General features: G+C 42.7%; 1 protein-coding gene across 1 annotated transcript; it reads left to right on the forward strand.

The window, feature by feature from the left end:
• The first annotated feature begins 12177 nt into the window (after positions 1–12177).
• On the forward strand, positions 12178–13405 carry LOC109209234 (mucin-1-like). The gene is made up of 2 exons (XM_019372462.1): positions 12178–12615; positions 13208–13405. The coding sequence occupies exons 1-2, from the start codon at positions 12178–12180 to the stop codon at positions 13403–13405; spliced, it is 636 nt and encodes a 211-aa protein (XP_019228007.1).
• Positions 13406–18294: the final 4889 nt, after the last annotated feature.

Here is an 18294-nt window from a genome sequence, read left to right on the forward strand (position 1 = left end):
AGAAAATAACCGACCAACTTTGGTCGGTTATTTGGTCAACATTGGTCAAAATTTAAATTACTTTTATATTTACTATCTAAATAATATAAATATAATCCGTTAACACTTTTGTAATACAAGGGATGGATACACTAACATACCCTTATCTATATAAATATAGATATAGGTCAGACGTTTTGGATCAAGGCGATGCATTATTTACCTCTTATATCTAGGTTAAAGAGGTTATATGCGTCGATGAGTTCTGCTCCTCATATGAGATGGCACTTTGAAAATAGAAGACCACCTGGTGTTATGTGTCATCCTTCAGATGGAGAAGCTTGGAAGCACTTTGATAGGACATATCCAGATTTGCTAGTGAACCAAGGAACATTCGGTTAGGTCTGTGTGCGGATGGCTTCACGCCTTTTTCTGTATCTGCGACACCATATTCATGTTGGCCTGTATTTCTTACACCTTATAATCTACCACCCGAGTTGTGCATGACTAGTCCATATATATTCTTAAATTGTATTATCCCCGGTCCACGTAATCCGAAAAGTTTGATTGATGTATATTTGCAACCTTTGATTGATGGGCTAAAATAATTGTGGTATGATGGTGTTGAAACATATGACATATCAACCAAGCAGAATTTCAATTTGCGTGCTAATTTAATGTGAACTATTAACGATTTTCCTGCGTATGGAATGTTGTCTGGGTGGATGACTGCTGGGAAGCTAGCTTGTCCTTACTGCATGGAAAATAGTAAAGTTTTCACTTTGAAACATGGACGAAAGCAATCATGGTTTGATTGTCATCATCAATTCTTGCCTCATGATCATGAGTTTAGAAGGATGAAAAATGCATTCAAAAAGAATAAAATGGAATATGATTCTCCACCTCCGATACTTTCAGGTGAGAAAATTTGGGAGAGGGTCCAGAACTTCAGTAAAGTTACTGAAACTCCACCTTATAGATTCCCCGGATATGGCGTTACTCATAATTGGACGAAACAGAGTATATTTTGGGAGTTGCCTTATTGGAAGGATAATCTTCTCCGTCACAACCTTGATGTCATGCATATTGAGAAGAATTATTTTGATAATTTGTTTAACACAGTGATGGGTGTTAAAGGTAAGACAAAGGATAACCCGATGGCTAGAATGGACTTACAAGAATATTGCAGGCGGCCTGAATTATACTTGCAGACAACAAACAATGATAAGGTGTTCAAGCCCAAAGCAAGTTACACATTCACTTTGGAGGAAAGGCGGCAAATTTGTGATTGGGTTACGAAATTGAAGATGCTTGAGGGTTATGCGTCGAATCTTGGAAAAAAAGTAGATATGGAGGTAGGGAAGTTGAGCCATTTGAAAAGTCATGACTGTCATGTTTTCATGGAGACCTTAGTGCCTATTGCATTTTGTGGTTTGCCTGAAAGAATCTGGAAACCCATCACGGAGATCAGTTTGTTTTTCAAAGACTTGTGTTCTACCACATTAAGGGAAGAAAACCTACTCCGGATGGATCAGAACATTCGTGTAACTTCTAGTAAGATGGAAAAGATATTTCCATATAGTTTTTTTGATGTGATGGAACACCTTCCAATCCACCTTGTACACGAGGCACGACTTGGAGGGCCTGTTCAATGCAGATGGATGTATCCTTTTGAGAGGAAATATTATAAGTTNACAGATGGACCAGGCTACACCCTCCTGTCTTCGGGGTGAGCGTCATGAGGATGCCCAGGATTTCATTGATAGGTGCAGGGACATACTGCACAACATGAGGATATTGGAGTTGCATGGGGTTGACTTCACTACTTTCCTACTGGAGGGCAGGGCTCGTAGATGGTGGCAGTCATATGTTCTTGGCAGGCCAGCAGGTTCTTCTCCCATCGCTTGGAGTGAGTTTACACAGTTATTTCGGGACAGGTATATCCCACCCTCCGAGAGGGAAGAGCTACGACATCAATTCGAGCAGCTTGAGCAGGGTCAGATATCTGTGACCGACTGTGAGGCGAGGTTCTCTGAGTTATCCTGCCATGCATTGATGATACTTCCTACTGATACGGAGAGGATGCGGAGGTTCGTTGCAGGATTGCATTCTGGCATTAGGGCTAACATGGCCGGAGAGGTGCAGATGAGGACTCCTTATCAGCTAGTGGCAGAGATTGCTCGGAGGATCGAGGGCTACCGTCTGAGAGGTAGGGAGCAGATGCAGCAGGAGAAGAGGGCTAGATTCTCCGGAGAATTCAGAGGTGCCCTAGCTAGGGATAGAGGTCAGTTGGGAGGGGTCAGCCCAGCAAGCCCCCATATTCAGCACCACCACTCGCTCGGGGTGCTCCAGCGCGCCCCTATTTCAGTGCCATGCCAGAGAGTTCTTATCACCCACAAGCTATTAAGGGTTCCTCCGGTGGGTATTTAGGTCCCCAGGGTTCTTCTAGTTCTTATTTCAATGTTATGCCGGAGGGTTCATACCGTCCACCGGCTATTCAAGCTTCTTCTAGCGGGTCTTCAGGCCATTAGGGTCAGCCATCGGGACAGCAGGCCACCGCATCGCAAGGTTGTTTTGAGTGCGGAGACCTTGGTCATATGAGGAGATACTGCCCCAGGCTACAGGGAAAGGTAGTTCAGCAGGGTCAGCAGCCCATGGTTTCAGCACCGGTTGCCCAGCTTCCTAGAGGCGGGGGACAAACAGGTATAGACCGTCCTAGAGGTGGAGGCTAGACAGGGAGAGGTCAACCAACTACTGCTCAGTCAGGGGGAGGCCAGCCAGTCGGCGCTCCCGCCAGATTCTATGCTCTTCCGGCCAGACCAGATGCATTGGCCTCAGATGCCGTTATCACAGGTATTATCTCCGTCTGCGGTAGAGATGCTTCGGTATTATTTGATCCAGGTTCTACCTATTCATATGTATCATCTCTGTTTGCTCGTTTCCTGGTTATTCCTCCTGAGCCTTTGGGAACTCCTGTTCATGTGTCCACTACTGTGGGCGATTCTGTAGTTGTGGATCGGACTTACTGGTCCTGTGTGGTCACATTCTGTGGTTTCGAGACTAGAGCAGATCTCCTGTTGCTTGATATGATCGACTTTGAGCTCATACTAGGCATGGATTGGTTATCCCAATACCACGCCGTCCTTGATTGCCATGCCAAGACTGTTACATTAGCAATGCCAGGGTTGCCAGGGTTGGAGTGGAAGGGTTCCACAGTTGATACATCTAGTCGGGTTATTTCCTTCCTAAAGGCACGACATATGGTCGAGAAGGGGTGTTTGGCTTATCTAGCTTATGTTCGAGACACCACCACAGTCTCCGACGATTGATTCTGTTCCAGTAGTTCGAGAGTTCGTCGATGTGTTTCCTTCTAATCTTCCTGGCATGCCACCGGATCGTGATATTGATTTTTGTATTGATTTGGCTCCAGGTAGGGCTGTTCATTCGGATCGGATATCCAAAATCCGAACCGATCCATTCAATTCCGGATTTCGAATTTCGGATTGGATCGCATTTCAGATTGTGTTTATTAAAATTTCGGATTTCGGATCGGATTCGGATTGGTATATTTTAATCCGATCCGATCCGAAATCCGAAATTGTTAGGCAATGTATAAGTACTACACTTTAATTTTAGATAGTCAGTACTTCCTTTACATATTCCTCCAAGTTATTACCTTTACAATTGCGAGATTTAGCTATATTTGCACCATAGTACTCTCATTATTGCATAAACATGAACCTTTTTTTTAATGTATTGCCTCTTTTACAAAGAAAATATACATATTAGTTTGCAACTTTGAGGCATAATACGATCTGAAATCCGATCTGATCCAAAATTTAAAATCCGATCCAATCCGATATAATTCGGATCGGATTCGGATTGCATTTTCTAGAATCCAAAATCCGAAATCCGAATCCGAAATGTGCTAAATTCGATCCGATCCGATCCGTGCACAGCCCTAGCTCCAGGTACCCAGCCTATATCTATGCTACCGTACCGTATGGCTCCGAAAGAGTTGAAGGAGCAGCTTGAGGAGTTGTTAGCAAAGGGGTTTATTAGACCGAGTGTGTCGCCTTGGGGTGCACCAGTGTTGTTTGTAAAGAAGAAGGATGAGACCATGCGGATGTGCATTGATTACCGCCAGTTGAACAAGGTTACCGTCAAGAACAAGTACCCGTTGCCGCGCATTGACTATTTGTTTGACCAGTTGCAGGGTGCTAGGGTGCTCTAAGATTGACTTGAGATCAGGATACCATCAGTTGATGATTCGGGACTCAGATGTTCCCAAGACTGCTTTCCGGACTAGATATGGTCATTACGAGTTTCTGGTGATGTCCTTTGGCTTGACTAATGCCCCAACGGCATTTATGGACTTGATGAACAGGGTGTTCAGACCTTATATTGATTCCTTTGTCATCGTCTTCATTGACGACATCTTGATATACTCACATAGCCTGGGGGAGCACGAGCAACATTTGAGAGTAGTGCTTCAGACCTTGCGAAAGCAGAGCTATATGCTAAGTTCTCCAAGTGTGAGTTTTGGCTGGAGTCAGTGGCATTCTTGGGGCATATTGTGTCTGGAGAGGGTATTAGGGTGGATCCCAAGAAGATTGAGGCAGTTCAGAGTTGGCCACGTCCAACCTCAGTGACCTAGATCAGGAGTTTCATGGGGTTAGCAGGTTATTACCGGCGATTCGTGCAGGGCTTTTCATCTATTGCATCACCTCTGACTAGATTGACCCAAAAGGGTGCTCCTTTCTGCTGGTCCGATGATTGTGAGGCAAGCTTTCAGAAGCTCAAGACGGCTTTGACTACAATACCAGTTCTTGTGTTGCCTTCCGGTTCAGGGATGTCTACGGTATATTGCGACGCTTCACGTGTTGGCTTGGGTTGTGTATTGATGCAGGAGGGGCGAGTTATTGCATATGCCTCCCGTCAGCTGAAGATTCATGAGAAGAATTATCCTGTGCACGATCTAGAGTTGGCAGAGATTGTTCATGCTCTTAAGATATGGAGGAAATATCTGTATGAGGCATCATGTGAGGTTTACTCTGATCATCGCAGCTTACAACACTTGTTTAAGCAGAGGGATCTCAACTTGAGGCAGCGTAGATGGCTTGAGCTACTGAAGGACTATGACATCACCATTATTTATCATCCGGTCAAGGCAAATGTGGTCGCGGATGCCTTAAGCAGGAAAGCAGAGTGTATGGGTAGCTTGGCATTCATTCCAACAAAGGAGAGGCCACTAGCCTTGGACATTCAGTCCTTGGCTAACAGACTTGTGAGGTTGGATATTTTAGAGCCTAGCCGAGTCCTTGCGTGTGTTGTTGCTCAGTCTTCATTATTGGGGGAGATCAAGGCCCGACAGTTTGATGATCCGCATCTGGCAGTTCTTAGAGAGACGGTGCTACAGGGTAGTGCCAAGGCGGTTTCTATTGGCGAGGATGGTGTCCTGCGACACAAGGGTCGCCTATGTGTTCCTAATGTTGATGGCTTGAGGAAGAGGATTCTAGCAGAGGCACATAGTTCGCGGTATTCTATTCACCCAGGTGCTACGAAGATGTATCGTGACTTGAGGCAGCATTATTGGTGGCGGCGGATGAAGAAAGACATAGTCGAGTATGTGGCTAAGTGTTTGAATTGCCAGCAGGTTATGTATGAACACCAGAGGCCAGGTGGCCTACTTCAGCAGATGCCTATCCTTGAGTGGAAGTGGGAGCGCATTACTATGGACTTCGTAGTTGGGTTGCCCCAGACCTTGCGGAAGTTTGATGCAGTGTGTGTCATTGTTGATAGGTTGACCAAGTCGGCACACTTTATTCCGATTGTGACTACTTACACTTCAGAGAGATTGGCTTAGATTTACATTTGGGAGATAGTCTGGTTGCACGGTGTGCTTGTTTCCATCATATCAGATAGAGGCCCTTAGTTCACTTCCCATTTCTGAAGAGCTGTTCAGAGTAAGTTGGGGACCCGTGTGGAGCTTAGCACGACATTCCATCCTCAGACCGACGAACAGTCAGACCAAACAATTCAGATTTTGGAGGACATGCTCAGAGCATGTGTGATTGACTTTGGAGGACAGTGGGATCAGTTCTTGCCCTTGGCAGAATTTGCTTAAAATAACAGCTATCAGTTCAGCATAGAGATGGCTCAATTTGAGGCTTTATATGGTCGGCGATGTCGTTCTCCTATCGGGTGGTTTGAGCCTGGTAAGGCTAAGTTATACAGTACAGACTTGGTGAAAAATGCCTTGGAAAAGGTAAAGTTGATTCAGGAGAGGCTTCATACAGCTCAGTCCAGACAGAAGAGTTATGCGGATCAGAAGGTGCGTGATGCATCATTCATGGTTGGCGAGAAGGTCCTCTTGAAAGTCTCGCCAATGAAGGGGGTTATGAGATTCGGGAAGAAGGGCAAGTTGAACCCAAGGTTTACTGGACCATTTGAGGTGTTAAGGCGAGTTGGGGAGGTTGCTTACGAGCTCGCTTTACCCCCCAGCTTGTTGGGATTCCATCCAGTTTTCCATGTATCGATGCTGCAGAAGTATCACGCCGACTTGTCCCATGTTAGACTTCAGTACTATTCAGCTGGATGAGAGTCTGGGTTATGAGGAGGAGCCAGTTGCCATTATTGATAGGCAGGATCGCCATTTGAGATCCAAGAGGATTTCCGCGGTAAAGGTCCATTGGAGGGGCCAACCAGTTGAGGAGGTGAGCTGGGAGTCCGAGGAGGACACGCGGAGCAGATATCCCCATCTTTTTCCTAACTCAGGTACTTTTCTATGTCCGTTCGAGGACGAACGTTTGTTTAAGAGGTGGAGAATGTAGCAACCCGACTGGTCATTTTGCTTTTTAGAACCCCATAACCCATAAAAAGACTTCTCGCGCTTGCTTTAACTAATTTACGACTTGCGGGGATGGTTGGTTCGGGATTTGGCAGAGTTTTTGTTGAAATAGGCACACTTGATTCCCTAAGATTTTCTTAAAAGGCTAAGTTTGACTTTGGTCAACAATTTTAGTAAACACACCCGTACTTGAGTTTTGACGGTCCCGGAGGGTCCATAGGAAAATATGGGACCTCGGCATATGCCCGGAATCGAATTCCGAGGTCCCTAGCCCGAGTAATGAATTTTTGTTAGAAATTGTTAAACTGAAATTCTATGGATTTAATGAAATTGAATAATGCTTGATCATGTTGGTAACGGGCCCGTATGTTGGTTGCGGAGCCTGGTACAGGTCCAATATAACATTTAAGACTTGCTCGCAAAATTTGGTGTCAATCCGAGTGGTATATGTACGTTTTGGTGCGTCAGAAGTAAATTGAAGAACTTGAAGTTCATAAGTTTGATTCAATTGGTTTTGGGGGTGATTCTTAGATTTGGCATTGTTTCGGGCGTTTCGAGGGTTCGAGCAAGCCCGTTTTATCATTTCGGACTTGTAGGTATGTTCGGGCGGGGCCCCGAGCATCGAACGAACGCGGCTCGAGTTGAGTTAGGAATTTAGGAAAGGGTTAAAGCTGCTGGTTGCTGTCAAAACCGGACCTGCGGTTGGTAAGCCGCAGGTGCGAGACCGCAGAAGCGGTCCACCTATCGGAGGAGCGGCCCAAGCCAGGCAGCCCAAGGCCGCAGAAGCGGCCCTTAATCCGCAGAAGCGAAACCGCAAGAGCGGTGGGCTTGTCCGCAGGAGCGGCCCAGATCGCAGAAGCGGACTTCTATCCGCAGAAGCAGTGGGCGCAGCTGCGGCCCAGGACCGCAGATGCGGAAATTGCAAAAGGCAGTGGCCTTCATTTATTACGGGCTCCGGGCCATATTTTCTCATTTTCACTCATTTATTGGGCTCTTGAGGGAAGACTTTCACCTAGTATCTTGAGGTAAGTTCATCCTACTTATTTCTAGTTTAATACTTGAACCTCGGGTAGATTAACACACAAAGATTAAGGAAAATCATGAGATTAGAGCAAAACCTAGGCTTTTGATAAAAATTATATTTTACCACAAAATTATTTATGGAATGAAGTAGAAATCATGTATTATTGATCCTTAAGTTATAAAGAACAACTTTCTTCGAAGAATTTCGGAATCCGGGCACGTGGGCCCGGGGTCGGATTTTAGGAAGCTTGTGTTTAAGGTTGGGAAATTACTTTAGTAATTAAAAAGCAAACCCTTAAGCTTGTATTGACTAGTTCCTACCTCGTTTAATTAGTTTTGGATCGTTCGGCTCCAAATTGAGGGTTTGATCACGTTCTTGATATTGGAAGTACGCATGGGAGCGAGGTGAGTCTCCTTTCTAACCTTGTAAGAGGGAATTATCCCCATAGGTGAGTTAATTAAATCATGTGTTGCTAATTGTGGGGGCTACGTACGCACGAGGTGACGAGAGTCCCTGCGCAGCTACTATTATTTTAAATTGTCCGGGTAGTTTAGGGCCCGTATCATGCTATATTTGCCAATATCTATATCCTTTCATGTTAATGAGATCACTTAGGATTTGTTAGGGGTTGGAAATAAAAGTATAAGAACACATGCACTTTCTTGATAACTTGTATGAATTTATTTGACTATGATTGTGCCTTATGTGCCTTTTTTTATGATAATTAATAATTGTGGATCGGGCCGATCGCCTCGGTAGAGATAGATGCATCTATGGTTCGCGCCATTCGACCCTCTGGCAGTGCACATTTTCTTTATGTTGGACTGGGCCGTACGACCTTGGCATGATGTGCGTATGATATCTATGTGAATTCTTATTCATAACTTGCCTTGCTAAATGCCCTTAAATGTAAATGGCTAACTGTAACAACATCTAGGGAATGACCTATCACTTCTTGCTATAAATTGTTATTTAAATGTGACATCCATGCTTAGTATAGCACTCTTTTATATTAATTGACCCTAGTAAGTGTCAAGTCGACCGCTCGTCTCTACTTCTTCGAGATTAACGGGATACTTACTGGTACATATTGTTTATTTACTCATACTACACTTTTGTACTTAATTGTACAGGATCTGAGGTAGGTACATCTGGTTACCAGCCTGGTGCGCATACTTGATCTTAGTCCGAGATTCCACGGTGAGCTGCTCCTTCCCTATGCTGTTCACCAGCGTGATGGAGTCCTTCTTTACTTTTTGGCTGTCTATTTTAGTTCAGACAGTAGGAGAGATTTATTCTTTTTGTGTATTCTACTAGATGCCCACATACTTGTGACACTAGATCTTGGCACACACATTAGTAGACTATTATATTGGGATTGTATAATTATTATGGTGCGTTGCTAATTACCACTCGTTTTTAATTCACATTTAGAAATTGTTGTAACTATTTTGGAAAAGTAAAACTAGAACTTATCAATATTTCCGCATTGGCTTGCCTGACAACGGTGTTGGGCGCCATCACGACCTGTAGTTAAATTGGGTTGGACAGTATCTAATTAAAAAACTAATTTTCTGCTGATTAGCGACCAAGGTTGGTCGCTTAATTTTTAAAAAAAAAATTAAAAATTAAAAATTGCCGACCAAAGTTGGTCGGTTAATGAACAAGGATTACCTAGACTTTACCGACCAACTTTGGTTGGCATGGTTAAATTTTAATTTTTTAAAAAAATATATATATTTTACTTTACCGAACAACTTTGGTCGGTATGGTTATATTTTAATCTTTGTAAAAAAAAATGTATTTTACTTTACCGACCAACTTTGGTCGCTAATTTTTAAATTTTAATAATTAATAAAATAACGTAATTTAAATACACCGACCAACTTTGGTCGGTAAAATTAAATTATTAAAATATATTACCGACCAAAGTTGGTCGGTATGTGCTTTAAATTGTACAGTTGGTCCTTTTACCTTTGCGACCAACCTTGGTCGGTAACTGGCGACCAACCTTGGTCGGTATACTAAAGCGACCATCAAAATAGCGACCAAGCCTGTTTGGACGCGTTTTGGTCGGTAATTTGACTAAACAGACCAACGTTGGTCGCTTTTTATGGTCGCTAATTAGCGGATTTCTAGTAGTGACCCTCCTTTATTTTTATTTTTTTAAAAATACACTGATTTTGTTTAATTGCTCCTAGTTTGGTTTGTACCAAGTTGGGGATAATTTTACTAATTAATTTTACTAACTAATTTGTAAAGGAAATTCATCTCATTTGATTATATTGGGGAGGGTACTAATTTTAAGACGAGAAAGTATGAAGAATGTATTAAAACTCTTAGTGCTAGTTGACTACTTTTGACAATATGTCTTACTCCTAACTTTTTTAATATCGTTTGACTTTCATGGAATTAAGCTTAATTGAAATCTATTATCATTTTCATCCATTCACTTTAAACAAGCTGGCAAAAAATTTTCCTCTTGGTTTTTTTTTTTTGATGTAATGGAACATCTTCCAATTCACCTTGCACAAGAGGCATGGCTTGGAGCGCCAGTTCAGTGTAGACGGATGTATCCCTTCGAGAGGTAATGAAATTTATCATTTACCTTTTTTTTATTTGCTTTAAAGATTGTTTCATCTAACAATAACACTATGCAGGACTATTGGAAAATGTAAACGGACCATAAAAAATAGATCCAGAAAATGTAAATTGAACATGATGTGCCATGTTTGAGAAATATATCGAATTGGCATGACGATGGAGGCGAATTCTATCATTTGGAACCATCCTTTTCCTTTTTTAATCAACCAGGTAGAGGAGGTCCACAAAATAGTCCAAAGCGAAGGTTGTCTGAGATGGAGATAAAGTCAGCTACAACACATTTATTGTCGAATTGCCCTGAGGTCCAACCTTATTATAGGTAAGTATATATTCGTATATATTACGGACTTTTATATTAGATCTACCACTAATTTAACTAATAAATGTTATAATGGAAGTTACTTTGTGGGTACATATGGGCAAGATGTTTATCCCAAGTTTTCAGAGTGGTTTAAAGAATTTGTAAGTAATACTTATTATTTAGCATGATTTTTCTTATATGTAAATTAATTATATGTATATTTAAAATTCTAAATTATATTTAATTATATATATAGGTTCATGATTCAGCTAATGGCATTAATGATCCATTTTTACGTGATATAGCTTGGGGACCTGACCCTAGAGTAAGAATGATGTCTAAATACTTGGTCAATGGGTACAAGTTTCATACAGAAGAATGGTCTAATGGAAAGAAAACCAACAATTGTGGGGTGTGGGTGAAACGTGATGGAGATGTTGATTATTATGGTGTGCTTCAAGAGATTTTGAAATTGGAGTATGCTGTAGGTTGGACGAAGAAAAAGTTGGTACTCTTTCGACGTAAATGGTATGATCCAACACCGAATAGAGGTACCAAGGTGCACGCTCATTACAAAATAGTTGAAATTAAACACATGGGGCAGTATAAACATTATGATCCCTTTATCATTACACAAAAGGTGAAACAAGTGTATTATGCTCCTTATTCTTTGAGCAAGAATAAGCCTGCATGGCGGGTAGTTTTGAAAACAAAGCCCGTGGGTAGAGTGGTAGTGGAAGATGCATTAGATGCGGTGTATCAGAATGACATTTGAAATGTTGAATCAATAGTGTATGATAAATTAGTAGATGAATTGCAGCATAATGAAGGGACATATGAAGAATTTGATCCTTCTGTGCTTGGACCAAATGAGGACGAAGATAGAGGCGTTGAACATGAAACAAGTGATGAGAAAGAATTACTAGATGAAAGTGAAACAGACGATGATGAAGACTTAGATGATTACTATGAAGATAGCGATGAGGATTGACTTGTTATTCTTTTTTGGGTTGTTCTTCCTTCAATCATTTAATATTTGAAGAATTGTTGTAGGTTTTTTTATGACATATTAAACATTTGATGTTATTCCTTTAATTATCTATTATGTTGCAAAATTATTTTATATTTTTATGACTTGTTAGGTTGTTTATTTATTTCTTCAGTCGTTTAATTATTTTATATTTACTGTTACTTGTTGTAATTTTTGTTTTGTATTTTATTATGATTATATTACCGATATGACATCTAAGGGAAAGGAAAAAACAAAACCTAAGAAGAAAAAACAATCTGTTCTAACTTTCTCAAGTATGCCAAATATGAGTCCTCCTCTTCCTCATCTTCTTCAGTAGACTTCATTGCCATCTACCATGTTCACTATCCCCCCTCCATCTAATAATTCAGTTTAGTATTATTCTATGGATGCCAAAAGAAGTCAAAGTAACACCGTTTTTAACTTTGTACCCACTCCCTTCTATACCATCATCTTCACCGGGCTTTCATAGTAGTCGGCATGGTGGCTCACCAGCTGTTGAACCCCCGGAATTTTATGGTAGTCAGCATACTGGCTCACCAGCTGCTGCACCCTCGAGCTTTTATGGTAGTCAGCATACTGGCTCACCAGCTGCTGCACCCCCGAGCTTTCGTGGTAGTCAGCATGGTGGCTCACTAGTTGTTGCATTCCCGAGATTTCATGGTAGTCAGCATGATGGTTCGTCTTTTATTGCTCCATCATCTTCCAGTCCATCATCATCATCCATTCCCAGCATATCTAGGTTGGATATTGGAGGCTCTCGCCCAACTACATTTAGTGCTGTTTCTGCATCATCTAGTAGACGCAAGCAGAATCTTGGAGGGGATGTACAATTTGATAGTTATAATCGATTGATAATCGTCCCCTACGAGGATGGGTAAGAAGGTTATTATACTATTTTGTAAGTTTTGATCAGAGCACTAGGTTCATATAGGTTTCACGAGTCATGAGCAATCCTAGTAGAGTCTTGTGCATCGGTGCTGAAATGTCTGTACTTATCTTCGATAGGCTATAAGGTGTTAGGAAACATCTCTTTATTCTTTTCCTATCGTGGTGTCAATGTATTTTATGTCTAAATATTTCTCTTATTCTCTCTTAGATGGTGAGAACGCGCTCTATGGCATCATCCTGTTGCAGAGGGCCTGCTCCCCCGATCATCAGAGGTTGAGGCAGAGGCCAAAAGAGTGATAGAGCTCCATCTAGGGATGAGGGTGTCCGGGAGTTTCCCTAGTGGCAACACTAGTGGACACAATTGAGGATCCTATTATTGAGGAACAAGATGAGATACCTGCAGTCAAGCAGGCTCTACTAGAGTTCATGACTATACCGAGCTTCTAGGAGGTCATGGGCCGTATGTTGCGGTTCATGGACTCTATGACTTCGGCTGGATTATTTACAGCAAACCCGGACACATCTTAGGCAGGAGGCGGAGCACAAACCCCTATCGCTCGTGCACTAGGGCATGTTACTGCCATTTATCAGATTCTACGGGTACTACCTATCGGCGGAGTTCAGCTGATTGCAGTGGCTAGAATAGAGAACAGACCATATGCGACCATTGAGAAGAAGAAGCGGCTAAGATTTACTGAGCTTCATCCTCCCCATTTTTTGCGGTGAGCAGTCAAAGAACCCACATAATTTCATTGACCATTGCATAGAGAGGCTACATAATTTGGGACTAGTGGAGTCCAACGGGGTATACTTCATCACTTTTCAACTAAAGGGGAAAACGCGTAGATGGTGGTAGTCTTATCATATGAGTAGGCCAGCAGATTCACCTCCATTGACTTGGGATCAGTTCGCGCACATCTTCCTAGAAAAGTACATTCCAGCTTCACAGATGGAGGAGTTACAAGATCAGTCTGAATAGCTCCAGTAGGGTGAGATGTCTGTGAGCGAATATGAGGCGAGATTCCACAAAGGGAGAGAGGGTGCAGAGGTTTATTATGGGCTTGCACTATGGGATTTGGGTTACTATGGCCCAAGTGGTAGAGTTGGGGACTTCTTCCCCCTGGTTGTGTAGATAGATTAGATGATCGAGAGCATCCGCATTCAAGGCAGAGAGTTCATGTTCAGGGAATAACGACCTTGGAATTATAGAGGGTTCAACGGCGCCCCGTTTGGGTGTAGAGGTTAGTTTGTGAGGGACCATCCTAGCAGGATCATATATCCAGCACCACAGCCTATTTGGGTTGCTCCAACGTGGCCTTACTTTAGTGCCATTCCAGAGAGCACCTACCGTCCATCGGTTATTCAGAGTTCCTCCACTGGGTACTCTAGCTATCTAGGGTAGATCCAGAGTCAAAAATTTCCCACACCGAGAGGTTTCTAAGAAGGCGGGGAGTTTGATCATGTGAAGAGGTTTTGTTCCAGACTTCGGGGCAAGGAATTGCAGCAGGGCCATCAACTTATGATTACCGCACCATCTGCCGCACTGCCCATCCGGCTAGTCACAGGCAGAGAGCATGTGGGTAGGGGTCGCCCTAGAGGTGGAGGCCAGTTAGGTGGAGCTCCGGCTAGATGCTATGCCTTTCCAACTAGACCATAGGCAGTACCCTTTAATTCCGTGATCACATTTATTATTTCCATCTGCCATAGAGATGCTTTAGTACTATATGATCCAGGGTATACCTATTCCTATGTATCTTCTCTTTTTGATTCTTATCCGGATGTATCGCGTGAGTCCTTGGTATTCATGAATATGTGTCTACGCTGGTGGATGATTCTATCATTGTAAATCGGGTTTACCAGTCCTATGTAGTGACTTTTCGTGGCTATGAGACCAGAGTGGGTCTTCTATTACTCGATATGATCGATTTCAAGTTTATCCCTGGCATGGTCGTCTTCGCATTATGCCATTCTCGATTGACATGCCAAGACTGTTACCTTGGCCATCCTAGAGTTGCCTTGGCTAGAGTGGAAAGGTTTATCTAGTAGTGCATCCAGTCGGGTTATTTATCTCTTTAAGTCTCGAGATATGGTCGAAAAGGGTTGTTTGGCCTATCTGGCCTTTGTTCGAGACACTACTGTGGAGAGTCCCGTGATAGATTCAATGCATGTGGTCCGGGAGTTTTATGATGTATTTACTGCTAACTTACCAGGTATGCCACCAGAACATGATATCAATTTCGGTATTGATTTAGCAACATACACCCAGGCTATCTCTATTCTGCTTTATCGTATAGCTCCAGCAGAGTTAAGAGAGCTAAACGATAAGCTTCAAGAGTTGCTTGATAAAGGATTCATTAGGTCAAGGGTGTCTCCTTGGGGTGCATTAGTGTTATTTATGAATAAGAAGGATGAGAGCATGCAGATGTGCGTTGATTACCGCTAGCTAAATAAGGTTACTGTGAAGAATAAGTATCAGTTACCGTACATTGATGATTTATTTGATCAGCTTCATGGTTTTAGGGTGTTCTCGAAGATAGACTTGAGATTTGGGTATCAGCAGTTGAGGATTCGTGCTCCGGATGTTCCAAGATAGTTTTTCATACTAGATATGGGAATTACGAGTTTCTAGAATGTCATTCGGCTTGAGTAATGCTCCGTTAGAATTTATGGATTTGATGAATCAGGTGTTCAGCCATATCAGGGCTCATTTGTCATTGTCTTCATTGATGACATATTGATCTACTCGCGTAGCATGGAGGAGCATGAGCAACATTTGAGGGTAGTGCTTCAGACTTTGAGGGAAGAAAAACTATATGCTAAGTTCTCCATATGCAATTTCTGGTTAGATTTTGTGGCTTTCTTGGGGCATGATGTATTAGGAGAGGGTATTAAGGTGGATCCCAGGAAGATCGAGGTAGTTCAGAGTTGGCCTTGTCCTACCACAGTGATCGAGATCTATAGTTTTATTGGGGCTAGCAGGTTACCATCGTCGGGTTGTGGAGGGCTTCTCGTCTGTTATAGCTTCTTTGACTAGATTAACCCAGAAGGGTGTTCTGTTCAGGTGGCCCAATGACTGCAAGGCGAACTATCAGAAGCTCAAGACCTCATTAACTATAGCAGCGATGTTGGTCTTTCCATCCAAATCAGGAATGCACACTATGTATTGCGACGCTTCACGCGTTAGGTTAGGTTGTGTATTGATGCAGGAGGTCAAGTGATTTCATATGCTTCTCATCAGTTGAAGCCCCACGTGAAGAATTAGACTGTGCAAAATTTGGAGTTGGTTGCGATAGTTCATGATCTCAAGATATGGACGCATTATCTTTATGGTGTGTCGCGTGAGGTTTACCCCGATCACCATTCACCGCAGCTTGCAACATCTATTGTAGAAGAAGGATTTTAATATAGGGCAATGCAGCTGGCTTGAGTTACTTAAGAACTATGATATCACTGTTCTTTATCATCCGAGCAAGATGAATGTGGTTGCGGATGCCTTGAGCAGAAAGGCCGAGAGTATAGGTAGTTTGGCGTTCATGTCACGACCCAAAACTCAACATTCATGATGGCGCCTATCACGGTACTAGGCAACCCGATGTGAACCTGTCCAAGAAACGTCCTTGCATCGCCGTGGTGAATCGTGTACTTAAGGACAAGCAAATGGGGGTCGTCATACTGACGCTCTCTGATGCGATCATATAAAAAAGACTGAGAAACCACACAAGCTAGAATCCGAATAGGATCCGAAATGTCTAACCTCAAGAACTGATTGGCCAAGGCCTGAACATCCGATGCAAGTGGTCTCTCGCCAACATGAATAAATGCAAGGCTACCCATACTCTCCGCCTTCCTACTCAAGGCATCGGCCACCACATTGGCCCTCCCGGGATGATACAAAATGGTAATATAATTGTCCTTTAGCAGCTCCAACCATTTTCGCTACCTTAAATTTAGATGCTTTTGTTTGAGAAAGTGTTCAAGACTCCGATGATCCATAAATACCTCACAAGAAACGCCATAGAGATAATGCCTCCAAATCTTCAATGCATGAAAGATGGCTGCCAACTCCAAATCATGAACAAGGTAGTTCTTCTCACGAGGCTTCAGTTGGCGTGAAGCATAAGTAATCACTCTACCCTCCTGCATCAAGACTCACCCAATACCAATCCGAGAAGCATCAAAATACACTATATAAGAACCTGACGCTAAAGGCTAAACTAGAACTGGAGCATTGGTCAAGGTAGTCTTGAGATTCCGAAAGTTCTCCTCACACTCATCCGACCACCTGAATGGTGCACCCTTCTAGGTCAACCTGGTCAAAGGCGCTGTAATGGACGAGAAACCCTTTACAAAACGACGATAATATTCGGCCAAGCCAAGAAAATCTCAGTAGCTGAAGATGGTCTGAGCAACCTCTGAACAGCCTCAATATTCTTCGGATCCACCTTGATCCCCTCAGTGGACACCATGTGCCCCAAGAACGCCACCGAACTAAGCAAAAACTCACACTTGGAGAACTCGGCATAAAGCTTCTCCTCCCTCAACCTATGTAGTACAATCCTTAGATGTTGTGTATGCTCCTCCTGGCTAAGTGAGTACATCAAAATATCATCAATAAATACTATGACAAAGGAATCAAGATATGGCTGGAACACACTGTTCATCAGATGCATTAATGCTGTTGGGGGCATTTGTCAGCCCAAAAGACATTACAAGGAACTCATAGTGAGCATAGCGGCTCATGAATACCCTCTTTAGAATATCCGAGTCCCGAATCTTCAACTGGTGATACCCAGACCTCAAATCAATCGTAGAGAACACCCTAGCTTCATGAAGCTGGTCAAATAAGTCATCAATGTGTGGCAAAGGATACTTGTTCTGAATTTTAACATTGCTCAACTGCTTATGGTAAATTGCACATCCGCATAGTACCATCCTTCTTCTTCACAAACAAAACTAGTGCACCCGAAGGTGACACACTAGGCCTAATGAACCCCATATCAAGAAGCTCTCAAAGCTGCTCTTTCAATTCCTTCAACTATGCCGGTGCCATACGATACGAAGGAATAGAAATAGGATGAGTGCCCAGCACCAAGTCAATACCAAAATCAATGTCCCTGTCGGGTAGCATGCTCGATTGGTCTTTAGGAAAAACATCTGAAAAGTCTCGCACGATCGGAACAGAATTAATAGTAGGAGTATTAACACCAATATCACTCACACAAGCAAATATGACAAGCAACCCTTCCCAACCATTATTTGGGACTTCAAATATGAAATCACCCTATTGGGAACGTAGTCCAGAGAACCTCTCCACTCGATCCTAGGTATCCTGGGCATCACCAACGACAGAGTCATCATGACAATCCAGAGTAGCGTGATATGGGGACAACCAATCCATACCCAAATTCACATCAAAATCAATCATACTAAGCAATAAGAGATCAACTTTCGTCTTCAATCCCCTAATGGTCACCACACATGATCGATACACATGGTCTACAACAATAGAAACGTCCACCAGCGTATATATATGAACCGATAAAACTAAGGACTCACGGGGCATATCCAGATAACGAGTAAAATATGATAATAAATGCGAATAAGTTGAGCAAGGG

This window comes from Nicotiana attenuata, unplaced genomic scaffold (assembly GCF_001879085.1).
Source record: "Nicotiana attenuata strain UT unplaced genomic scaffold, NIATTr2, whole genome shotgun sequence".
NCBI classification, from domain to species: Eukaryota; Viridiplantae; Streptophyta; class Magnoliopsida; order Solanales; family Solanaceae; genus Nicotiana; species Nicotiana attenuata.